General features: G+C 36.2%; 4 protein-coding genes and 1 non-coding gene across 6 annotated transcripts; 3 read left to right on the forward strand and 2 right to left on the reverse strand.

The window, feature by feature from the left end:
- Positions 1–254: 254 nt before the first annotated feature.
- Positions 255–361, forward strand: LOC125581046. The gene has a single exon (XR_007318757.1). It is a non-coding gene; the product is annotated as a small nucleolar RNA R71 (small nucleolar RNA).
- Positions 362–9,941: 9,580 nt separating this feature from the next.
- LOC106450405 (dihydroneopterin aldolase 1-like) lies at positions 9,942–11,391 on the forward strand. The gene is made up of 3 exons (XM_013892054.3): positions 9,942–10,098; positions 10,774–10,990; positions 11,060–11,391. Exons 1-3 carry the CDS (start codon positions 10,050–10,052, stop codon positions 11,253–11,255), a joined length of 462 nt encoding a protein of 153 aa, XP_013747508.1. The 5' UTR covers positions 9,942–10,049; the 3' UTR covers positions 11,256–11,391.
- Positions 11,315–12,361, reverse strand: LOC106450400 (protein LURP-one-related 10). The gene is made up of 3 exons (XM_013892047.3): positions 12,081–12,361; positions 11,684–11,914; positions 11,315–11,587 (listed from the first exon to the last, which is right to left on the reverse strand). Exons 1-3 carry the CDS (start codon positions 12,288–12,290, stop codon positions 11,444–11,446), a joined length of 585 nt encoding a protein of 194 aa, XP_013747501.1. The 5' UTR covers positions 12,291–12,361; the 3' UTR covers positions 11,315–11,443.
- A 3,960-nt stretch (positions 12,362–16,321) lies between these two features.
- On the forward strand, positions 16,322–17,618 carry LOC106450415 (ras-related protein RABD1). The gene is made up of 6 exons (XM_048744699.1): positions 16,322–16,529; positions 16,606–16,678; positions 16,755–16,802; positions 16,928–16,975; positions 17,066–17,137; positions 17,274–17,618. Exons 1-6 carry the CDS (start codon positions 16,516–16,518, stop codon positions 17,484–17,486), a joined length of 468 nt encoding a protein of 155 aa, XP_048600656.1. The 5' UTR covers positions 16,322–16,515; the 3' UTR covers positions 17,487–17,618.
- Positions 17,619–18,428: 810 nt separating this feature from the next.
- Positions 18,429–20,875, reverse strand: LOC106450434 (fasciclin-like arabinogalactan protein 18). 2 transcript variants are annotated; one of them, XM_013892088.3, is made up of 3 exons: positions 19,368–20,875; positions 18,766–18,907; positions 18,429–18,671 (listed from the first exon to the last, which is right to left on the reverse strand). In XM_013892088.3, exons 1-2 carry the CDS (start codon positions 20,689–20,691, stop codon positions 18,837–18,839), a joined length of 1,395 nt encoding a protein of 464 aa, XP_013747542.2. In that variant the 5' UTR covers positions 20,692–20,875; the 3' UTR covers positions 18,429–18,671; positions 18,766–18,836. The 2 variants fall into 2 exon arrangements, with proteins under 2 accessions (XP_013747542.2, XP_013747550.2); XM_013892096.3 differs by having other exon boundaries at positions 18,429–18,674.
- Positions 20,876–25,261: the final 4,386 nt, after the last annotated feature.

Raw genomic sequence — 25,261 nt, forward strand, 5'->3', positions numbered from 1 at the left:
CTTTATCAGCAAGGAGGATGTCTATCTTATCCTGTAGAGCTTTCAACTCTTTCCTCGTCTGCTTATCATATGTTCGACTGCTTCTGTCGTGGTCTCCACTGTAGACTGCATCACTCTTTACCATGTTGTCAACCAGCTCCTCTGCATCTTTCTCAGTTCTCCCCAAGAAGAACCCATTGCTAGCTGTATCCAGTCTGGCTCTGTACTTAGGAAGAGCGCCACGGTAGAATGTGCTCAGCAAGCTCTCCTTAGAGAATCCATGGTGTGGGCATTGAGCTTGGTAGCCCTTGAATCTCTCCCAGGCTTCACTGAATCCTTCCAAGTTCTTCTGTTGGAAACTGGAGATCTCATTTCTCAGCTTAGCAGTTCTTGAGGATGAGAAGAATTTCTCCAAGAATGCTCTCTTGCACTCATCCCAAGTGGTGATAGAGTCGTTGGGTAGAGATTTCTCCCACTGGACGTGCCTTATCCCCCAAAGAGAAAGTGAATAGCTTGAGCTTGAAAGCATCTTCGGACACACCATTGGTTTTTGACAACCCGCAGTAGCTGTCGAACCTGTCCAAGTGATCAAATGGGTCCTCCGGAGCCAAGCCATGATACTTGTTGTTCTCGATCACGTTGAGGAGTCCTGACTTGACCTCAAAGTTGTTGGCTGCCACAGCTGGTGCTCGGATTCCGAATCTATGACCATGTATGTTGGGGCGGTCGTAAGTGCCAATGGGTCAAGCTGCCCGCGGTTGGTGTTCTGCCCCTTGCGGTGGATCTGCCATATCAATATCCAAGTGGGCCTGGTGTTCTTCTTCTCTTCTAGCTCTAGTACACTCCCTCTCAAAAGCTCTGATGTCTGCTACTATTGGAACTAGGTTTGATGGACCCCTGCTCCTCAAGTTCATACACCTGAAAGTGAAAGGTAAGTGAAGAAGAAGAATCAGTAACAAAACAAAATTAAAATGACTTAGTCTCAAGCAAGTGACTAAATCTCAATGTTTAAATCTACTCAGAATTTGGCAACGGCGCCAATTTGATGTTAGGAGTTTTCAAGGCTCCTAAGACAAATGTTGTAGTATAGTGATTGTCGAACCAGTTCTGAGCGATATCAAAGCACTGAGAATGCAAGTACTCACTTAATCTAAGTGCAACCAATGATTTAAATGGGTTTTAAGCTATGACTAAAACTAGAAAGCAATAACAGAATGATACTTTCTTGACTAATGGAAAAGAGAACTCATGGGCATAGGGATTAGACCTTGGGTGATCAAGTATCGAACTAAGGATGGCAAACGATCAATCAAACTATCAACCTTAAGCCTAGACACAATTCTAAGCAAACTCTATGTCTAGATGAATGTTCATTTGCTAACATATCTCAAACATCAAATATCTTTGGTTGAATAATATGAAAGCAATCATTACTAACAAGTATATTAGCTATCTTAGCATCTTTAACAACAAATGTCTTTGGCAAAGTATACTAAAAGCCTAGGAGAGTTGTCTCAGGCATTTCATCAAACACCTTTCGGGTGGGAAATGCCTATTGATCAACTTTTGAGTGGCCAACTCAGAAGATGCATTAAGAATACTCTACTAGCAAGGAACAAGAATGATCTACACTAAAACATCCTAGAACTAACCTAATCACCCTTAATCTCCCTAACCCATGAATTCAAAAGGTGATTACTCACTAATCTCCATGATTCCTCTTAAACCCATATTGGATTTCAGATTAATCATGTAGAGAAATAGATAAGAAATCAACAAGAACACAAGAACATAACAATCAAAAATCCAAGAGTTGAACTTCTCTAGAGAGTTTTTGTGTATTTTTCAATAGATCCAAGATAGTCTGCCTGGTGGCTACAAAAGATGTTTAAAACATAGGTTTTTCCAAGTGCAAAACGTCCAAAATAAATTGCAAAAAGGTCCTCAAGAAATCATGATTTTCGGCAGCAAAATAACGCGGAGCGACTTGCAAGCGTCGCTCCGGAAGGTCGCTCCAGGGCCGATTTTTGGTGTCTCCGGGCGAGAGGTCCCGAGCGACTTTGGTGTGTCGCTCCAACGGGTCACTCTGGATCGGGAACGACCTTGGTAGGTCGCTCTGAGAGGTCGCTCCAGGGTCATCTAAGACTGTTCGGAGTAACGAGAACGCGAGCGACTTCATGGCGTCGCTTTAGGAAGGTCGCTCTGAAAAGTGGGACACAGCGACTTCGTGATGTCGCTCCGGGAGGTCGATCTGGGCAAGTCGCTTCACGGGGTGAGTATGGCGAGCGACTTGACGGGGTCGCTCCAGCTAGGTCGCTCTGAGAGGTGCTTTGGAGCGACCTCATGACGTCGCTGCGGAACCTCGCTCCCCTGCTCTGCTCGTCCAATGATCGCTTTAAACACTTCTTTTGAGCTCCAAATGCACCCAAATGCCTCCAAGAACTCCATGTGGTACTCCAATACCTGATAAAGACTCATGTATGCAAAATGCAACCTAAACATGGCTAAATCTTAGTCTATATGATCAAAATGCACATGGGTGAATGGATAAAACAATGTAAATATGCAAGATATCATATGTTAATATCATTTAAATTTAATTACATATTCTATCAAATAGAAAAAAATATTGTTTGGATTAATAAAATTGATTTAAATGTCTGTACCAATTTAATTATATATGTAATAGTTATCGATTTTTGATTATTCAATATATATTTATTATTTCATGATATGTAAAAACATATAATGCATAAAATAATTTTTATATATAATGTTCATTTCCGTGTAAGGCGCTAGTTTTAACCTAGTAGTAAAATGTATTGATTAGAGGCGCCTGCCATTCTTTATTCTATGTCCATTACTTTAAGACATCTTGACACGATCAATCCTATCGTTACAAGATCATGCATATAGGTTCACGCATACAATTGAGTTTAAATTTCACTTTAAAATCTAAATGATGGTCTTATGCGACAACGTTTGACAACAAATGTGCTTCATGCCACTGGAGTGCGGTGGTCACTGGCCCTAGCTATGCTTCGCAGTAAAGGAACAAGCAGTCTCTAATGCATCATTCATGCATGATCATTCTTTTTCTATCGCATTATAATTTAGCCAACCCACTTTTTATATATCAGGAATTCTTAAATTATATTTAGCATGACTAGAGATTCGTTGAGTTGTTTCACACATCACAGCCACATGCCTATTATTTAAATTGCTCATGAGTTAAGAAGCCTTTCTGCTTTATGTGGTAAATCATTTCCGAGAGAGAATGTGAAAGCCCCGGTGGCCACGCGCTGTGGAAATCTGGTGTGGTGCGGATTCGAACTCGGATCCCTTAGGGATCCACGGAACGCCTTGACCACCTGACCACAGACGCGTGGTTGCCTTTCTGCTTTATTTAAACACGATGAATACCATTGCGATTGCTTTATTAAAAACTAGTATTATCACCACTTTTCTACTATTTAAATTATCTTTAAAAAATCGTAATAGTTTTATTTTTTGGTTAATAATAATTGAACTTATTTAAACACATTTTTTGGAGCTGCATACCACCTAGAAATATCATATATCTGATTCATCGGTTTTATGTGTGTTTATTTTGTAAATAAGTCTTCTTAAAATAAATTTACTTAAAATTAATGTAATAAAAACCATGAAACTAAACATGTATATAAAACAGTTATTTTTTTATAATAGACTTACAAAAGTTTTTAAAATCCTCTAATACACTCTTTTATAAGAAAACATGTAAAATAGTTATTTAAAAATTATTAAAATAAGTGTAATAATAAATGTGTGTGAAATTTGTTTCTGTTCAGAGGAAGAACTGGACAGAAGGAGAAAGAAAAGAGGTCGACAGAAGAAGAATGAAGATACGAAGAAGAGAGTAGAATCTAGGTTAAAAAAAAGTAAAATAAATAAGATTAAAAGGTAAATAGAAAATAAAACAGTTTCTGATCGTGATTTTATCTTAAACATAGTGGTGATATTGTGAGAAAATTTAGGAATTTAGGTATTTGCCGTTTTTTAAATTGGGACCAGAACTTTTTTTTCTTAAATGGGCATTATTTTTTTTGTAAATAAATTCCATGTGTCACTATTTGATTTGATAGAGACTTGTGCTTTAGTATATAATGGATAACTACGATTAATGGATAGTTTAACGATATATATTGAAAAGGTTAAAACAAGCTATTAACTCTTGAAAACGGATGTTATGCATTATCATCTTATATATTAAAACAGAAGTCACAACCTTGATTCATGTGTGATTTTTTAAACAATTGACTTATTCCTAAAAAGTCATGTTACATTTAATATCTAATCTTATCATTTAAATTTTGGGTCTACCAGAAAATTTTATTGGGCTATCACTAATTAGATTTAAACAATAGATGATCCATTGGATTTATAAATAATATAAATTAAATATATATAATTTAATGTTGTAATACTATACCTCCATATGTTAAATATTTAAATATTTGTCGATGTTAACTTTTAAAATTATGAAGATTTCTTTTTAAATAAAAAAAAAATCATATTATCTAACAATGATTAATCTTTACTACCTTAAACCAATGAAAACAAATTTTAAACTATATAGTTTATTTTAAAAATTAAACAAAAACTAAATATTTTATTATTTACTCGATAATATAAATCTATGAAGCGAAAAGTTTAATTTTTTAAAAAATTTCTAAATTTGTTAAATGTTACAAGATCTTTGAATATGACAGTAAAATAATATTTTACTAATCTTTATATATATAGTTACGATTTTAATAATGAAATAATAGTCCGAAAATATATATATAGAAGAAGATACAAATACATTTGAAAGTTTGAAACAATCTATTCAATGAAAAAAATAGACCGTAAATTTATTATGTTTAAAAAAATTATAGACACATATATATTAGAATATATACCAATTTACAATTGAAAACAAAATATTTATATAAAAATAAATAAAAACAAAAATCCGCGCAATGGAGATCTAGTTCTAAATTTAAAACTAATTAACAATAACAACGATACATTTGAACGAAGAACTATGTCCTAAATTTCATCTTTAACTATCTACTTCGTTGAGTCGTATCAACTGGTGAACTTATAAAGTATTCAACTATCCAAATATATGACGACGAGATAAAATAATACGACCCGTAATTCAAGTTCGAATTAAATCATAAAAGAACCGGATATTTAGTCAGCGATATTATCGGCATATGAGATGGTGGAACTTCAGCGTTGTCGTCACGCTAGTCATTGACTGCACAATTATAATAACTTCAGTTAACAAACAAAATAGTGAAAATAGAAAACACATTTGTCTTAGAATCATTTGAGCGTTGAAGATGATGGGTTTTTGTCTCAACCACAATTTTTAGTGCTACTTTCTCGAGAGCTTTTGCTTTTCTCTGGATCTTTCCAACGCCAAGAGTTCGTGTGACACTTTTCTCCAGTCCTGTTTACCCTTTGGAATACATTACAGCCCTTTGATCCAGACATTTGATTCTTTTGGACAGCTATACGTGGATCATTGTCAAATCCAAATTCTGCAGCTGCTGATCTATATATATTGCTATAAAAGAATTAATTTTAGTTGTTTGGATTTTGAATTGTGATTAATTTTTATGAACCATTAGTTTTGGTCGAGACATGTTCCTAGGATAGTACAAGTATCGATCATGATAGCTAGTAACTTATCAATGACGTCAATCTTTACATATAAAGTTAGCTTTTTCTCTTCTTATAACAAGTGGTTAAGGGGTTTTATGACATGTGTCTTTCATATATATTGTTTTTTACATTTTAAGTCTTTTTTCTTATAGATTATTGCAATTTAGTCAAATACTTTCTAATTATGCACTATTTACTCTTTAAATATTAACCATTGTTGTATAAAATTTGATAATTTATTTTATTGGTCACTAAAATTCAAGATGAATAAATAAATAAATAAATAAATAAATTTATTTAATTTGGATTTTGACTAAAAATAACATAATTTTTTGTTATTTATCATTTTCTATTATTTTATTTATAAATTATATATTTGTTTTACTATTAAAAATCATTAAATAACCAAACTAATAAGAAAAAACTAGAATACAACACATAATCTAAACCTACAACTTCCACAACCCAAAGGAAAAAGCCAAATACTATAGTAACACTAACTCAATAAAAGTTTCGAGCTGGAAAAAAATCAACAAAGAAAACTAACTTACCTCATCTTACCAATAATATCTTGGATAGAACAAGCAGATGTTAGAAAAGATAAAAGGATATTCCTTTTGTTCCAAAATATTTGATGTTTTAAGCGTATGCACAAAAATTAAGGTATACACTTTTTCTAAAAAATAACATTAAAAATATAAACCAAAATTAATTAATCCAATCCTTAAAAATAAATATAAAACATCACTGGTCACACGGTTTTCAATAAAATTTTAATTAATATAAAAGATCAAAACACCATCTATTTTGAAACATCATAACCTTTCTAAAACATCATCTATTTTGGAACAGAGGGAGTAAAATATAAGACAAAGCATTCCTCTGAGCTCAAAGGAGCGTGATCAAGCACCAATCCAAAAAACCCAAAAAGGTCAGAAAAAGAATAATCATCAGGAAACCAGAGTCACCACGAAACAAGAAGACACATGCCTCAAGTACCGGAATCACAACCACCAGCTAAAAGTTAAGAAGCACCTCACAAACTAAACAAGCACATACAAGGCTTTCATCCCAGCGAAGAATCACAAAGCTCTAAGTAGAAGACACCAAAGCTCCAAAGACTAACTCCGCACACCTACACCAAGGAAAGCAAGAGAAGAAAAGAAACAACCTGAGGGAGAGAGAATGGAAGCCTACCACCGAAAAACAAGAGCTCAAGCTTTAGAGTAGAAATAACTTTCCAAGCACACAAAGCATACGCAGAAGAAAACACTATCCAAACCTGGAGTAGCAAATATGGCGAAAAAGAGCCACCAGAGAAGCGAGCATCAATGAAAGGTGCAACAAAATGAGAAAACAAAGATAGAAAAGGAGACAAAACAAAATCAGCAAACCGTGGAGCTATCCTCGAGCTAAGAAAAAGTGCATAGAAGTCAGATCACCAAAAACCAGATCTTGAAAACGAAGACGAGCAGAGACTATCGACGGCAAGTCAACGAGAGGAAGACAACATCAAAGACAATTGAACTCTTATCCAACCCAACGAGATGTAGTTCCTAACATTAACCAAAATCTAAAAAAGAAGAGGACCAATATTGACCAAAACAACCTACAACACAGTGAAAAGAACCCGCACAATTGGGAACTCATAAGCATGATCTATAACAAATATCAGATAATATCACAAGAGATGAATGTGAGGAAAAACAAGAATGCAAAGGTGAGTATTTTCTCAGTGATGGCGAGAAGCACCGCACACCGGAAAGGTAGGTGAATTACATAGATGGGGACGGCTCAAGGTCAAAATATGGAGAGTGGGCAACAAAACATTTAAAAGAGTAATGTTCAAAAATGTGACAAATTAAAATACAATTTTGACGCTAAAACCATCAATCTTAAGATTAACAAATGCGTAAATGCAAAGTTATTAAAATTCAATATAATTTACATTAGAAGCTCACTTCACCACACAAGTACTATTATACACACAATAACACATTATTGAAAAACAAACCCATAATATATTAACACATAACATATTACCTAATACTACATAGCACAATAAAACATCAAATAATGCTCTTTACAAATAAGACTGACCACATAATTACATCATCCAAAAAATCATATCTAACAACAATAAAACAATATTCCGCGCGAAGCGCGGACACCCTTCTAGTGTTATATAATATTAGCACAAACGAATTGGTTATTTTGATTATGATATTTAGTTTAAACAATTTCAAGAGAAGTAAGAATAATAATTCATGAAGCACTAAGAAAAGAATGAAGTTTATTTTACATAAGAATGAACGTAAAAAAAAAAAGAATGAACGTAAAAGATATATAGAACACCAGATTATATTGTAAGCGGAGCTTCTCTCTCTTCTTCGATCTCTCTCTACGATCTTTCACGAAGAAGAGATCGAGATAAAGCTTTTTTGTTTTGTCGCCGGTTTCTCTCGGTGACTCTGTCTTTGGTATACTTGGTCACTTCGACGAGTATAGCCGGCTTCTGACTCCGGTGGCTTGCGGTCTCTTCAACGGAGCTGTCCGGATTTTGACTCCGTGCCGCGTTCTTCTCGATGACGACAGCGGCTTTACACTGGGTTCGATCCCGGTTTCGATGATCGATGTTTCCCGCTCTTCTCTGTCCAATCGCCTCTCTTTCCTCAGTCTCGATGTCATCGCTTCCTCTCCTCGCGCGAGTTGTTTCATCTTCGAGCTTTTTCTTATCATTAAAGGTGACCATTTCTCAAGCAGGAAGTGGTGGGATCGATTGTAGGCGATTCGTTCTTCTGGAAACATAGATCTGGTGTGCGACTTGAACAAACATATATATATTGCTATAAAAGAATTAATTTTAGTTGTTTGGATTTTGAATTGTGATTAATTTTTATGAACCATTAGTTTTGGTCGAGACATGTTCCTAGGATAGTACAAGTATCGATCATGATAGCTAGTAACTTATCAGTGACGTCAATGTTATATAATATTAGCACAAACGAATTGGTTATTTTGATTATGATATTTAGTTTAAACAATCTCAAGAGAAGTAAGAATAATAATTCATGAAGCACTAAGAAAAGAATGAAGTTTATTTTACATAAGAATGAACGTAAAAAAAAAAAGAATGAACGTAAAAGATATATAGAACACCAGATAATATTGTAAGCGGAGCTTCTCTCTTCTTCGATCTCTCTCTACGATCTTTCACGAAGAAGAGATCGAGATAAAGCTTTTTTGTTTTGTCGCCGGTTTCTCTCGGTGACTCTGTCTTTGGTATACTTGGTCAGTTCGACGAGTATAGCCGGCTTCTGACTCCGGTGGCTTGCGGTCTTTTCAACGGAGCAGTCCGGATTTTGATTTCGTGCCGCGTTCTTCTCGATGACGACAGCGGCTTTACACTGGGTTCGATCCCGGTTTCGTTGATCGATGTTTCCCGCTCTTCTCTGTCCAATCGCCTCTTTTTCCTCAGTCTCGATGTCATCGCTTCCTCTCCTCGCGCGAGTTGTTTCATCTTCGAGCTTTTTCTTATCATTAAAGGTGACCATTTCTCAAGCAGGAAGATCGACAGTGGTGGGATCGATTGTAGGCGATTCGTTCTTCTGGAAACATAGATCTGGTGTGCGACTTGAACAACCGTGAAGATGGTTCCTTAGTGAGTTGTTCTTCATCGGTAAGGCTCTACTTGACGGCGGAGTTCCGTCGAATTTCCCCACAATCGCCGGTGGAAGGCCGTCTGCTCTCTCTTTGACGCGTGTCTCAGAACGCCGGACGTTCGTTCACGTGTCCGTCCACGTGGTGGGACGCGTGGATGCCTTCCTCAACGGGTTTTCTCTTTTTGGGTTTTGGGCCCAAAGTGTTTGTAATGTTCGGACATGTTGTTTGGGTCTTGTTTGTTTGTTTGTGTTGGATTTGGTCCAGTTGGGCCATGTCCTATTTAATAAAATTCCGGTGAAAAAAAAATGTAAAAGACATAATCCGCATGAGCACGAGGATGGTTGAGTGGTGTGGTGTAGTAGAAAATTAATAAAGCTCTTTTACCGATTAGATTCATAAGGTAGTTAGGATATGGACAAAGTCGTTTTAGCTTTTGTTTTGTTTTGTTTCTTTTTTCCTGAAATTTTGCGACTCTCTCTAATGTAAAGTTGCACGAAGAAAATAAGATATTGGATGGACCAGGAAGAAGAAAGACTAAATGACTCTCGATATTGGGCCTTTAGAATTATTTTACATTGGCCCACCATCATACCCTCTCTACCTGCTCCATTTAACTTCCTTCTTAAATAAGAAAAACTGATTTCCTCCTATCGCTCCCTGTCTCTCTCACTCATCTAATCTTTGATCCTGTTGCCGAGAACGGTGGAGAGATGTACAGCTCACTTGAAACGACGGCTCTGGCGACGTTGTCACCGCGAGGTATGTCCTAAGTTTCTTAATTGGATAACAGAGATCGAGAGATGTGTATTATTAACATCTGATTTTACTTCTTTAGTTTTCAGTTAATATTTGGAATTAATTTATCTGTTGACATGATTTACTGTTCAGACAACACCATTCCTTGAATCTCATTAGTTAGTTAACGTGTCGTTAATATTTGGAATTAATTTATCTGTTGACATGATTTACTGTTCAGACAACACCATTCCTTGAATCTCATTAGTTAGTTAACGTGTCGTTAATATTTGGAATTAATTTATCTCTTGAAATGATTTACTGTTCAGACAACACCATTCCTTGAATCTCATTAGTTAGTTAACGTGTCGTAGTTTTACAAACTCTGGTTTCTGATAATTTTCTCTGTTGGCTAATAAAAAAATTTCAAGGAGAATGAAAAAAGACATAACACTCTGTACAATTGATGACATCAAAAGTTAAAAGTTGTTTAGTTGCTATGTTTATCTCTAATCTTGTGCGTAATGTGGACTTAATGTGGATTTATTATAGTAAATGTTACTGCGTAAATAAGTAACCAAAGATAGATAATCCTGCTTATTTGTTGCAAAAGCTTGTGTGTATAAATTGTGACATAACTCTTGTTTTGTAAAGCTTTTTTTCTTAAGCCTTAAGCTTACATGCAGTTTTATTATATAGTTCTTGGAAGAGAATCATCGGAGAAAGACATGTCAATGTCTGGAGGAGACAAACTGATACTCAAAGGGTTAAAGTTTTACGGTTACCATGGAGCGATTCCAGAAGAGAAGACTTTAGGGCAGATGTTTCTTGTTGACATTGATGCGTGGGTGAGTCTTAAAAAGGCTGGTGAATCAGACAACTTAGATGACACAATCAGCTACGTTGACATTTTCAGGTTACCAATACAACTTATCCATGTCCATCACTACATATAGTTTATATGGTTTGATTATTGGTTTTGCAGCATAGCTAAAGAAATTGTAGAAGGGCCATCAAGAAACCTTCTGGAGACAGTCGCAGAACTCATCGCGTCCAAAACGCTTGAAACGTTTCCTCGGATAACCGCTGTTCGGGTGAAGGTATCGAAGCCAAATGTTGCACTTATCAAGACTACTATTGATTACTTAGGGGTCGAGATTTTCCGACAGCAAAAGTATTGATTCAAGGAACTGAATAAACTTTGTTTTCAATAATCCTTTTGTCGAGGCAAAGAGAACTGTATCCATTAAATTATTTTTATCATATTTGTTATCAAACGCATTTTATAAAACTTTTACAAATATCAAGAATTAAATATGCCGTCTTTCATATAATAATATAAATCAAGAACCATTTATTAGAAAATTGTTTAGTCTTCGGAATCTTCTCGGTTAATGTCATCGAGAATTACAATGAGAGAGACTATAAACGCATAATCAACGTTCGGATAAACCGTAACCGAGAAATTACTCTTCCCTATCAATATGCTCTGCGCGGTATGTTTCTTGTGCATCTGATAACAAAAATTAATCGATCATACTATATAACTAGAGCTACCACGGTTGGGTTTAGATTTTTGAGACAAATAATCGAAAAAAATGATGATTACCTGAGCAACAATGACGTCAGATTTTCCAGCATAGATGACAGATGACCGGTCGATCCAACTTCCTTTGACATGGAAGTCGCATTCCTTCATTTCCTTATTATGAGCCAAGAAAACATCTAGCTTTGGCTTAATCAGCTGAAACATCGACGATCGTTTCAATGTGTATACCAAATCATTTTGGTCTGTGCTCTTTCCTCTAAACACTTGCCACCTATCGTGAAGGCTCACCTTCTACAAATTCATATTTCAATAAGAAAAAATGTTAAATCATGGCCATTACCATTAGGGAAAGGTTTTAGCTACGAATGATTAAGGATGATGTTAACATATCTTAATAAACTGAACACAGTTTTTTGAAAAAATATATTTTACCAGAATAGAAAGTGTATGTTCTTACATTTTCTTTCAAAGTCAAAATGGGAGTGTCTGATGCGTCGAGTAAGATCCTTTTGTCGGAAAGACTAAACAATGGTTCCTTGACTTTGAAAAGGAGATTGCCGTTAACGTCGGTGACGGCGAAGTTACCATCTGTTATCGTCATCACCTTTCGTACGATTCCCAACTCTACCGGATACGGTGCACAAAAGTTAGGGCCCACGATCGCCATATTGAATCTTTTTTTTCTCTCTCTTCTGATTCTTGTATAAGATGATTAAGAATGAGATTGTGTACGTTTCTTCGTCATGTAAGTTTATTTATAACTAGGATTTTCCGTGTTAACGCGTGATGCATTTTTGTTTTGCTTAATACGTTACCAAAGCTACAAACGCGTTGAATAAAAATATAGATTTGATGGGTAACAATAAATGATCGATTAGGGGAATCTATTTGTGAATTAAAAATTTACTTAGTTAAATTAAAGCCGTAGAATTAATAGAATTGTGATGCGGAAATCTTTATACTATTATTTGGAAATTGATTTTGTTTATTTGTCGTGATTTTCATGATTTTAGGTTATTTTGTTTATTTGTCATGTTTTAAATAATTTTAGCTAATTCATTAATATATTTGTCATGTTTTTAGTAATTTTAGTTGCTTCATTAATTTGTTAGTTTAGTTAATATTATTATTTCAAACTTTGTAATTTATTATGTTTCAAACCATTAACCAAAAAACCATGCATGACAAATAACATAATCCCACTATATAATAGGGACTAATTTTGGAACTTCTGAAGGGTGCCACCTAGGCAAAATATTCCAGACCAATCGTTTTGCCACGTCACTGGTAACCCATACCAAGAAATCGAAAATGCATCCCAGCTAACCAAACTATTAATCTCAAATAATCGGGTATATGGTTTCGTTTGATGTCTCCGTCACTTTGGAGTTGGGCCAGATTTAAAAAAAATAATTGTAAATGCAGCCCAGCTAACCAAACCATTAATTTCAAGTAATCGGGTATATGGTTTCGTTTACAAAACAAATGTCTCCTTCACTTTGGAGTTGGGCCAGATGGCATATTTTACCTAAGTGGATATTAGGTGGATACACATATTTTTCCTTTCGTGTAAGACTATATTAAAATTACGTAAACTATATAACTCACATGACAACATCTTTGAACTAATATGTGTTATAGTGTTCACTATAAACATAGTTTTGATAGCCAAATAAATGTGTAAGATTTGGAATTTGATATTGTCCAGCAAACAGCACTATGAAAAAATAAATCATAAAACATAACCAAGTGATTAAAAATATTAATACATATGCCAAACATTAACCATGAAAAAATGCAACGCTATACACATAAATAACATGTAAATGACGTGTCAAAACATCATTATAAATTTCCATGCTACAAATCCATTTTACTGTTAAAAATGTTGTTACATGCTACTATATAAAAAGGACTAAATTCAAGGCTTTTGAGACTATCCACCTCAGCCAAAATATTCTCATCCAAAAAGAATTAAAAATAAATGTCATTTAGAAAATAATTAACTAACATACAATTTTTGATATTTCTAGAAATTTCAAATTTGTAACTGCTAATTTATTAATAGAATCATATATCTATATTGAATTATGTTCTATTTTTAATCATTAGACTTCAAGGGTAAATAAATTATTAATTTATAATATATATAGTTTATAACTTTATATTGTAGTTATAAATAAAGAGAAAATAATCGGGAAGGGTGGAGAAACTCATGTAAAATTATGTAATTAAAATGGTAAAATGGTGAGTATGATGAGGTGAATCTAAAAAAATTTGTTGTACAAATTATGGTGCTTTCTTCGTCCACTATAATGATTTAAAATAAAATATATATTCACATAAATAAGTCAATATTTGTTATTTTTTTTTGTATGATATTAAGATTATCATTTTCTGAAAGGTTACACTGTTGTTTTTAAACAACTTATTACAGCAAGGAAACAAAAACAACCAACAACAACTCAAGGTAAAAAAAAATCTTAAGGAGATCTTATACAAGAAATATAAAAAGAAGTAGAAAAGAGGAGAAAGAAGAACTTGCCGGGTAAGAGAGGAGACGGTCACGCATCATACGGTCGAGAGAGGCAAGGATGACTAATGAAGGTGAGGAGACAGTTGTGAACACACGAGCATTACGCTCTTTCCACAACAGGTAGATGGCTGACTGAAAGTAGAGCTTGATGACTGGAGTAGCATGTGCATCTGCGTTGACGCGAGGTTGATTGATCTAGGCTGCAACAGAGTGTAGATCAGTCGGAGGAGAAATCCAAACTTCAGCAGCAACAGGCTCCCATATCAAGCGAGAGAAAGAGCACTCAAAGAAGAGATGATGGTGAGTCTCTATTTCCAGATTACAAAGGACGCACGTTCCGGAGACATTTAACTCCCAACGCCTCAAGCGATCCTTGGTTGGCAGTCTTCTCCGCAAAGCCAGCCATGATATAAACGCATTACGTGGAATATGTTCCTTGAACCAAATAGTCTTGTGCCAATATTTATTGTTGATAGTGTTTATATTATTTTCTGACATTAGTATCCATATTTTTTGGTAAACTGATCCAAATAGATTAGTTTGTGGAGTTAACCAAACGAGGATTATAGTGTTTACTTTGGAAAAAGTAATAGGTTGAATGATAGATGGTGTGTGTGCCTTTTCACATGGAAATATGCACATATATTAAAAGTGTAAGTTTTGAATCATAGAGAAAATATAGTATATATAACTGAAGTTGGTCCATTCCGAAACTAAAGATGGCTAAAATTCTTCTTTGACAAAATGCATAGATGTGAATCTTATATGAATAGAGTTCTTCATTGCTTATAGCAGTGTAATAAACTCTATGTGTAAAGGAGAAAAAATGTTATATAAGTGAAACAAAAATTATGATTTTTTTCTTGTGCTTATATGCTCTTCGCAATTTGAAGAAGAAAGAACATATTGTGTGAAAATCTTTGGTTCCGTCAAATTTTATCCAGTTGTTTATAAAACTGTTGTTATCTGATTCATGTAATTTTTCAGTGTTGATTTAAAAGCCCAAAAAACCCATCTATACTGACTTTTTGATATTTTTTCTGTGATTTGAATTTAAAAAAAAATAAATTTTTCGATAAGTTATGTAAACTCAGAACAAAGTATTTAGGTTTAGAAAGCATTTACATGTTTCAAACTTATAATATATACATATATAATGTTTAAAATTATGCATATAAAACCTGTGTAAAATGTGTCTGAATATGTTTCTCTTCTTTAATGTGTTAATCGTACTATATATAACATTATTTAAAAATTTCAAAAAGTTTATGTCACTTTCACATACAAAAAACCATCAATAAAAAATATAATTCTCCATCTACGACAAGAAAAATGAAAAATTATAAACATATAAATTTAAATTAAGAAAAACTAACATTGAAAAAACAAGAAGTTAATATAAAAGAAAAAAACCAACAAATAATATTATAAATAAAATAAATTTGTAAGACACAATCCGCGCGAAGCGCGGAAAAAATCTCTAGTTATAGTTTAATAATAGTATAGATAATATGTATGTGATACGTGTGATGGACAATATACACAAAACTTACAAAACTTCTCGCAAAAGAATAATAACTTGAAACAATGTTTTTTCCTAAAAGGAAACATGCTACTCTTGTTCTTATTTAAGATATTGATCCGACTAGATTAAAGTTAAGAAGCTAAAATTTTGGTAAACAAACATATGATGCACGCGTTAGCAGGATGGATTAGACGGAATCCACAACATTCGGTGAAAAAGATTTGTAGCTAGCCTACACCGTCAATCAACCATATCAAAGCTTTTATGATAAAGAATTCACACCATATTTGAAAGTATAAATCGATTTTCGGTTTTGTTGGTGATTTGAAGAGGTAAATAAAATTAAAAGAGACAAAGGTTCACCTTCTTATTTTACTTTATCACATAGAATAATTATATAATATATATACTAATAAGTATTCTTAAGATGATTATGCTCGTGTGCTAAGACACCTAGTTTTTTTGATGATAATTCTTTCTTATTCTCATCCCTCTCTTTGAACATTAAAGGGTTGAGGGAGGGGGGACATTAGATTAGCTTCGTCTAACTCAGAGATTTGAGCCTGGCCCAGTACTATAAAAAGCCCATATAAGAAGACAAAAAAGTCTCTAAGTTTCAACAATGTAAAAGAAATTAGTGCGACGAGGTCAAAGCTTCTTTATTGTCACGGGGACGAATCTCAATCTACAAGTCGTGGAGTGGTCCCTTCAATGTTGTTAATAGCACTCTAATTGACACGACTCCTCACCGAAGAAGCCTCCTTTTGTAGTTTTCCCTAGAAAAAAAATTAATCAAATCGTAAAAACGCACTAACAAGCTTGAGGAAAATCATGAGCACCGAGTAGTAAGTGTTTGTTCTCTTCATTTACGCATTGTATTTTCACGGCACTAGTCAGAGCGTTTATCGTTTATGTTTCTAGCGATTATCTGTTCAAGCTTTTGTTGATCGGTGACTCGTCTGTTGGAAAATCATGCCTCCTTCTCCGATTCGCCGTGAGTTTCTGAGATTCTCCTTTTTAATTTATCGATTATAGAATCTCAATTTGTTTTCTTTTTTTTTTGTTTACAGGATGATGCTTACATTGACAGTTACATTAGTACCATTGGTGTTGACTTCGTGAGTTCATTTTCTCACAATATCTTATTATATACATTCATCGTAACACTATATGATAAGATTAGAAGCATATACTATATGGTTGATTGATGCATAGTTTACTTATAATTTCGTTCAAACGCCAGAAAATTAGGACTATTGAGCTGGATGGGAAGACCGTTAAGCTGCAAATCGTGAGTTTAATTTAATATTCTATTGTTGATACTAATATGTTTTAGATAAACTATGTTATAATTATTTTTACTTTTGTTCTTTCTCTTCAGTGGGATACTGCTGGGCAAGAACGTTTCAGGACCATCACTAGCAGCTACTACAGAGGAGCTCATGGAATCATTGTGAGAAAGCTTACTTTTTTTTTTGTTGTACGCTTCAACATGTTTGTTAGTAAAAAGAAGAATTTTGAAATATTATTTTGATTTTTGATGCTCTAAAAGCCCCAGCTGATGGGATTTAGTGATGATGTTGCAACAGATTGTGTACGACTGTACTGAGATGGAGAGCTTCAACAACGTGAAGCAGTGGTTGAGTGAGATCGACAGATATGCTAATGACAGTGTTTGCAAGCTTCTTATCGGTAACAAGAATGATATGGTTGAGAGTAAAGTTGTTTCCACCGAAACTGGAAAGGTTAGCTCTCAACCACTGTTAGTAGTTTCCTCTTGCAATTTTGTATTCCAGTTATGATTGTGTTTCTTTCCTATCTGCAGTTAGAACAGTTGCATTTGATGGTATCATCGTAGCACTAATCGTAACCGTGTGATGATATTACGAGTGTTGAGATTGTTGTATACCACAATTAAAGGGATAATGAATGTATATATAAGATAATTTGTATAAGGTTGCACAAATATTATTGGCCATACTTATCAAAAAAAATATATATATATTATTGGCCATTCTAACTAAAAACAAAACTTGTTTCGGCCGCATTGAAAATATAATCAAAATTTAACTATTAATATATTCACACCATATAATTATAACATCATTCAACTTTCTTTTGTTCGGTCCATACCATTTGTTCCGTCGATCCCCATTTATTGTGTTTGTTTACATAAGCCACATTTATATTGCTGATCCACATCGTTTTTTATCAAACATTCAGACCTTAAGCCTATGATTTTATATCATGTCATTGTTGAAGTGGTTGAAATGGTATACTATTGATAACCTTGTTTAGAGAGTTACAGCTATTTAATACTAAGATTGAAGGGAAACAAAAAGTCATGGTTGGAGAAACAAAATGTATTTAGATGAATGATGATCACATAGAAAAAGTCAGACAGCTTTAAGCTTGTATTGTAATTGGGTCTCAAATCAAAATAATATCTCACGAGACAGCCATAAGCCAACTCATCTCCTCTCTCCAACACATGTTTTATTATCTCTCCAACCAAATACCTTTCATATTTATTTTGTTTATGATTAAAAAGTCATACCTTTCACTTATTAATATAATGATAAATACTATTATAAAAAATTCTTTAAAAAATGAATTTATGCATATTTGCTACTACATTTTTCGTTGGCACACCACCATTCCTATATATGATGATGGTAATGATTTCATTTAAATGGAGATTTACCCACTTAACAAATAATCCACGAATACGACACGAAGTAAAAGATAAGAAGAGATAACGCTGTGGGTGGGTTCTCACGTCTTTTTCTTTTGTTTCCCACTTTATAATTCACTTTTTTTCATACACCAAATCAATTAAAAAATTGAGTTTCTAATTACAATTTTTATAACCCAAAAATCAAACCGCCCAAAAAAAACAATTTCTTTGTATAGAAAACCTAAGTAATCTTCTTCCATGTTCCACTCTTCTCTTTTCTCTTCCAAATCTTCATTCTTCTCATAAAAACCTGCTAAAAACATAACAAATATACTTATTAGTATTTGATCATTCTGAGATTATTATTTAATATTGAGCGATAAACAGTAACCTGGAATCCTAACCTTTTGTACGTGTTTACGGATAACAGTTCAGAGATTTGGCTTTAATAATCTCTTGGGGTTTGTGAATACATTCAGCACTTGCTTATATATGAGTCTTTGCCAATTGCTCCAAGCATTCTACATGCTACTTCCAGCAACTTCCCTGTTGATTTAAAAAATAAAGAACTTTAATTATTAGGTCATGATCACAATCAATTAGTTCCAATCACAATCTCCTGTCACTTAATTAAAAACTATTTCTGGAAATTAGACTTTAGAAAAAGCTAAAAAGGCAATAATTTAACCAAATATTATAAGTGAAATTTTGTAAACGTGAGAAGATGCTTTAGGTAATGTTGAAGAAGCTTCTAATGATTCTCTCTAGTTTCTTCTGTTTGATATCTTCCTATATTCTCACCAATCTTTACCTTTAGTACATGATTAAAACCTAGAGTAATTAAGCGTTAATCATGTACTAAAAAATATGATTCACAGATAACTTTGATCACAAGTAACTACAAACTTCTAGCCTCAAAAACGATCATAATCATGTCACTTAAACCTAATTAGTCCCGACGCTAATGATTCAACCATAGACACAACACATGTTCAATCAAACGTACCTCTTCTTGGCTGAACAACTTTCTTAACCGAACCACTCGGTTTCTTAACCGTCTCCTCTCCCTCCTCAGGGAACAAAACACCATCAATCCCCTGAACCGAAATACGACCGTCCGTATAAATATCCGGATCAAACAAGTAAGCAGACCGGTCACCCGAACCGAACTTAACCGAACCGTCAGCTTCCTTCGCCGCAACTTTATGAGGAAAACGCAGCGTTTCATACTTCACCTTCCCGAATCTCCTAACCGAGTTATACATACTCTCCTCCGTCTGATACTCCGGTATTATGTGGTAATACATTATCTGTTCCGGAGCTCCGGGCTCACTCAACTGATCCGTCGTCAGCTTCGCCATAGCCTCGTCGTTGGGAGCTAACACGGTGAGGACGTAGCCTTCCGACACCAACCGACCCATCTCCGTCGCGAGCGACGTCAGGTTCACGAGAATATCCGCCATCTCGTTGTATCCGCCGTAGTGCAGCAATGTGTGGATGAAATCTTTGACCTGAGCCTCGCCGTTGAAATGGTGACGCGGACCTCCGGGTCCCGGCGCCGGCGCCGGAGCTAACGACGGACCTGGAGCCATGGCGGATTGGATCGGGAGAACGGGAGGGGCTCCGGCGGGAACAGCGGCGGCTGCGGCGGCGGATTTCTTGAGACGGTTTGTTCTCGGGTCGATTTCCGGAGCTCCTTCGGGTAAGACGGCGGAGATTGATCGGAGGTTTCTCCGCCGGTTGAAATCTTCTTGGACGGAGCGGGGGATTAAAAGCCGTTCGATCCCGTGGATCAACCCGTCGGGTCGGGTCAAATCATCGGGTCGGGTTATCACGGCGGAGTTCACTAGTCTATTCCCGTTTCCTTTGGTTTTGCTCAAATGCAGCACTTGGCCGGGTCCCAACGTGACGTGTTTGACACGTTTCGAACTCTCTTCGGGCCATTGGGTTGACCCGACCCGAGTGGGGATAATGTGTGACAAGAGCAGCGTCTGGAGGGATTTGAGGTTACCCGGTTGGAGCAAGAACCGTTTGAAATCCGGGTCAAGGTCACGCTCTAAGGCTTCGTTGCGAGGGGCGAAAATGGTAATATTGTGACGACCGACGGCGTCTTCGAGTATTTGGAGGAGGAGAGCTTTCTCGACGAGCTCCGCGAGCTCGGTGTAGCGTGAGTCGAGGAGAGCTACGAGTACTGAGTTTGAGTTTATTTGACCGGACCCGGTTATGTTGTGGTGACCCGGTTCGAGAGTCTGCGGCAAAGCCGATGCAGTGAGGAGGAGGAAGAAGAAGAAGAAAGATACGGCGGAGCGACCATAGATGCAACGATCCATGGTGCTTAGATTGGGATTAATCTCTCTTGGGGGAACAGAGGAAAATGTCTTTTATTAGAGGATATGCTTCGTTTATTCTGAGTACTTGAATCGTCGGCGGCCGATAGTAGGTGTGAGAGACGGCCAAGAAGAAGGAAGATAGAGAGAGAGATGTGTGTGAGTTTGGCTGGTCTCTGGTCTATGTTTCTGTATCAAAACAAGTTTGGGGTTTCGGACAGGCTGGTGGTGGGAACCACACGGTGTCTGAAAATTTTAATTATTTTAGCTGACTTTGGCTTTCTTTAGGTCTCGACTCGGCTCAGCTCGGCTTCCATTATGTTTCAATGAACCTTTTGTATTATTTTCCGGCTTAATCTCTTGTATAATCATCGAATTAACACCACTTTTTGTTGCGAAAACTAGAGAATATAAACTGTATATTCTTATTATTATTAAAATTTATATATATGAAATTACACCGTCATAAAATAATAGAAATACTAGAGAAAGGAAATACAAATATGGAAAAAAGACAAATCATAAACCAATAAGAAAAAGGAAAACTAGGGTTTACTGTCTCTCTCTAGGCGCCGACTCTCTCTCTCTCTCATGGCCGCCAGTTCTCTCTCTCTAGTATGGACTGGTTATGGACATCCACAATATGATTTATAACACTCCTCTTTGGATGTCATAACCATACAGAGTTTGTAATACACTTTGGATGTTGCCTCATTAAAACCTTACCAGGAAAACCCAGTGGGACAAAACCATGGTGAAGGAAAAAAAGTACAACACGTATTACTCCCCCTGTTCTGAACATCACTGAAGATCTTTCAACCTACGCATCACAATCTGATGCGTGAGCTTCCTGAACGTGCAGGTCGGAAGTGATTTGGTGAACAGGTCTGCTTAGTTGTCGCTGGAACGTACTTGGACTACTTGGACCTCGCCGGCTTTCTGTAGCTCGTGCGTGAAGAAGAACTTAAGTAGTATGTGCTTCGTCCGGTCCCCTTTGATGTAGCAATCCTTAAGCTGAGCAATGCATGCTGCATTGTCCTCATACATCACGGTTGGTGCATCCTTACCTTCGGACATCCCACAATCAACTCGAACATGTTGGGTCATGGACCTCAACCAAACACACTCGCGGCTGGCATCATAAGTTGCCAAGATCTCCGAATGGTTTGAAGATGTGGCCGCGATCGTCTGCTTCACGGAACGCCATGATATGGCCGTTCCACCATGTGTAAACATGTAGCATGTCTGTGATCGAGCATTGTGTGGATTCGAAAAATAACTTTCATCAGCAAAACCAACTAAATCTTCTTTGTTTTGGTTAGTATAAAATAGACCCAAGTCTTCCGTTCCTTGCAGGTAACGAAGAACATGTTTAATCCCGTTCTAGTGCCTTTGGGTCGGACAAGAGCTAAATCTAGACAATAGAGTCACGGCAAAACATATATATGGTCGTGTGTGACTAGCCAGATACATCAAAGCTCATATGGCACTGAGATGGCACTTCGGGACCAAGGACATCTTCATCGTCCATCTTAGGACGGAATGGATCAGTGTCCAGGCCGAGGGACCTCACGACCATGGGGCTCGACAACGGGTGAGACTCGACCATATTAAATCTCTTGAGTACATTTTCTGTATATGTCATTTGATGCACAAGGATTCCATCTTTAATGTACTCAAGCTGTAATCCCAAACAGAATTTCGTTTTTCCTAAATCTTTCATCTCGAATTCTTTCTTAAGATATTCAAATGTTTGGGAAATCTCTCCAGAGGTTCCTAAGATATTCGGATCATCAACATACACTGCTATGATCACAAATCCTTTATTTTCGAATTTCTTTATGAAAATACATGGACTGGTCGGGTCATTCTCATAGCTCTCTTTCACTAGGTACTCACATAGTCTATTGTACCACATTCGACCTGATTGTTTCAGTCCATAAAGTGACTTATTCAACTTTATACAATGTTGTTCTCGAGAACTTGATTTGTCTTTCAATTCAATACCCTCTGGTACTTTCATATATATCTCATTATCCAGTGGACCATATAAGTATGCAGTTACTACATCCATTAACCGCAAGTCTAAGTTCTCTCTTATAGCCAGACTTATTAGGAATCTAAAAGTAGTAGCATCCACCACAGAGGAATATGAATCCTCATAATCGATTCCTGGTCTCTGTGAGAATCCTTGTGCAACAAGCCGTGCTTTATATCTCACTACTTCACCATGTTCATTTATTTTCCTCACAAAGACCCATTTGTATCCAACTGGTTTAACATCATATGATGTTCGGATTATAGGACCGAAAACACCTCTTTTCTTTAAAGAATTTAACTCAACGTTTATAGCTTCTTTTCATAATCCATAAGATCGTCTCGTTCATGATTGAAATCATCTTCACCATCTTGATAGGTCATATGGACTTCAGGATTCTTCCCTTTCAAACTCTCTTGATAGAGGTCAACAAGATGTTTGGGAGTCCTACATGTCTTAGCCCAATGATTGTCCATACCACATCTATGGCGCACGGATTTGGTCGAGTTTTGTGGCTTAAAAAATGTACCACGGCCTCGGCCATGACCACGGCCTCCATAAGAGTTTCCTTGGCCACGACCATAAGAGTTATAGAGGCCACGACCACGACCAAAATAGTTTCAGCCACGACCACGTCCTTGCCATCTCCCACGGCCACGGCCGTGTTGGCCATTGCTCTGGACGTGATTCGATTCTTTCTTAGGATCTACAGCCGCATGTGTCTCAGGTAATGAGGTTGATCCAGGAGGTCTCAACTCACTGTTTCTCATCAACAATTCATTGTTTTGCTCAGCGAGCAATAAACAAGAGATCAGATTAGCATAAGTCGTGAAGCCCTTCTCACGGTACTGTTGTTGTAACAACACATTGCTTGTGTGGAAGGTGGAAAAAGTTTTCTCAAGCATATCCTTATTCGTTATATTCTCACCACACAGTTTCAATTTCGAAACAATCTTAAATAGGGCTGAGTTATACTCGTCCACGGACTTATAGTCCTGGATCCTGAGATTCCTCCAATCATACATAGCCTTTGGTAAGATCACCGTTCTCTGGTGATCATATCTTGCTTTCAATTCTGTCCAAAGGTCTAATGGATTCTCAATGGTCAGATACTGATCTTTGAGACTCTCAGTTAGATGATGGCGAATGATCAAGATGGATCCGTATCTATCTTTCTCACTAGCATTATTGTCTTCGGTGATACATTCACCGAGTCCCTTGGATTTTAGGATGATCTTAGCATCAAGTGTCCATTGCAAGTAATTATCTCTTGAGAGATTTAGGGCAGCAAAATCCAAGTTGTTGATTTGCGACATCTGAAATCATATGTTTTATAATTTAAATCTTTAAAGATTATAATGTTCTTAGTGTTCTTATGATTATACAAGACAATCAGGTATGTAATGTGAATTGGTCACACGACCAAACGGATATGATGCATTCAGTTCATACGAGTATGATGCAAGATAAGCCGCACGGCCAAGACAAGGTATGAACAATCTTATCAAATGGTTTCTATATGATCTTAATGCAATCGGTTCATACATATTAGCAATCGGTTTCTAAGTGATCAAGCAATCAAGCAATGCATCAAGGTGTTAACTACTATTAACTTTAACAGATCATATTCAATGCGACTAGGGTTTTAAACATATGAACAAAGCCGACAGGTTAAGTCTTAAACAAGATGAGAACAATTAACCTAGGCGATTCCTTAATCTCAAAACATTCAATAGGTTCATCAATTCAATCAACCAAATTCAAGTATGGGTTTAACAATCCTAGCAAACGATTTCTATGTGATAATATTCAATCAATCAAAACAATCAATTTCGATTTCAAAGATTAATTAGGGTTTGGATCGATTTTATGCATAACATGCATTATGCATGCATGTAGCTAGGGATTTAAAGTATTAGGGTTTCGATTTTGATCATTAGATCATTGGGGTTTAGGAAATCGATTTTGATCATTAGATCATTAAGGTTTCGATTCAAAACCATTAAGGTTTCGAATTAGGGTTTATGGTTTCGATTTCAACACATTAAGATTTCAATTTGCTTATTAGTTTCGATTAGGGTTTAAGGTTTTATGGTTTCAATTCATATCAAGCAATCAAAATTCGATTTTGGGTTCAATGATTGATCATTAGGGTTTCGAGTTACCTTAATCTCAGATGTGTTGAATAGACCACCAATGAGAAGAGACGCGAGCTGGACGTTGCTGATCGGGAACGCGAACTAGCTGGAACGAGCTGAGACGTTGTCTGTTGGATCGGGAACGCGAGCTGTCCTTCGGGAACGCGAGCTGGCTGAGATTGTCTATCGGACAAGAGAAGGCCGCGAGCTGTTCTTGCTTAGATCAGGATGCGAACAGGTTGAAGCTAATATCCGGAACGTTAGCTGTCCAAGCTGAGATCGCCGTGAGCTGGAACTGATCGGGACGCGAAGAAGCTTGGATCGGGAAGGTTCGCGATCGGGATGGTTCTCGCGATCGGGATTAGGGTTCGTCGGCTAGGGTTTTAGGGTTTATCAA

Source organism: Brassica napus, chromosome C1, assembly GCF_020379485.1.
Source record: "Brassica napus cultivar Da-Ae chromosome C1, Da-Ae, whole genome shotgun sequence".
NCBI lineage: Eukaryota > Viridiplantae > Streptophyta > Magnoliopsida > Brassicales > Brassicaceae > Brassica > Brassica napus.

Bases quoted from the DNA above. Each gene is read 5' to 3' on its own strand.
- LOC106450405 (XM_013892054.3), top strand. From the start codon at position 10,050: ATGTACAGCTCACTTGAAACGACGGCTCTGGCGACGTTGTCACCGCGA. The intron at 10,099-10,773 runs GTATGTCCTAAG...TTTATTATATAG, and splicing joins GGCGACGTTGTCACCGCGAG to TTCTTGGAAGAGAATCATCG. The intron at 10,991-11,059 runs GTTACCAATACA...TTGGTTTTGCAG, and splicing joins AGCTACGTTGACATTTTCAG to CATAGCTAAAGAAATTGTAG.
- LOC106450400 (XM_013892047.3), bottom strand. From the start codon at position 12,290: ATGGCGATCGTGGGCCCTAACTTTTGTGCACCGTATCCGGTAGAGTTG. The intron at 11,915-12,080 runs GTAAGAACATAC...ATGAATTTGTAG, and splicing joins TTTTGACTTTGAAAGAAAAT to AAGGTGAGCCTTCACGATAG. The intron at 11,588-11,683 runs GTAATCATCATT...TTTTGTTATCAG, and splicing joins CTGACGTCATTGTTGCTCAG to ATGCACAAGAAACATACCGC.
- LOC106450415 (XM_048744699.1), top strand. The intron at 16,679-16,754 runs GTGAGTTTCTGA...TTTTGTTTACAG, and splicing joins GCCTCCTTCTCCGATTCGCC to GATGATGCTTACATTGACAG. The intron at 17,138-17,273 runs GTGAGAAAGCTT...ATGTTGCAACAG, and splicing joins GAGGAGCTCATGGAATCATT to ATTGTGTACGACTGTACTGA.
- LOC106450434 (XM_013892088.3), bottom strand. From the start codon at position 20,691: ATGGATCGTTGCATCTATGGTCGCTCCGCCGTATCTTTCTTCTTCTTC. The intron at 18,908-19,367 runs GTACGTTTGATT...TTAAATCAACAG, and splicing joins AGTTGTTCAGCCAAGAAGAG to GGAAGTTGCTGGAAGTAGCA.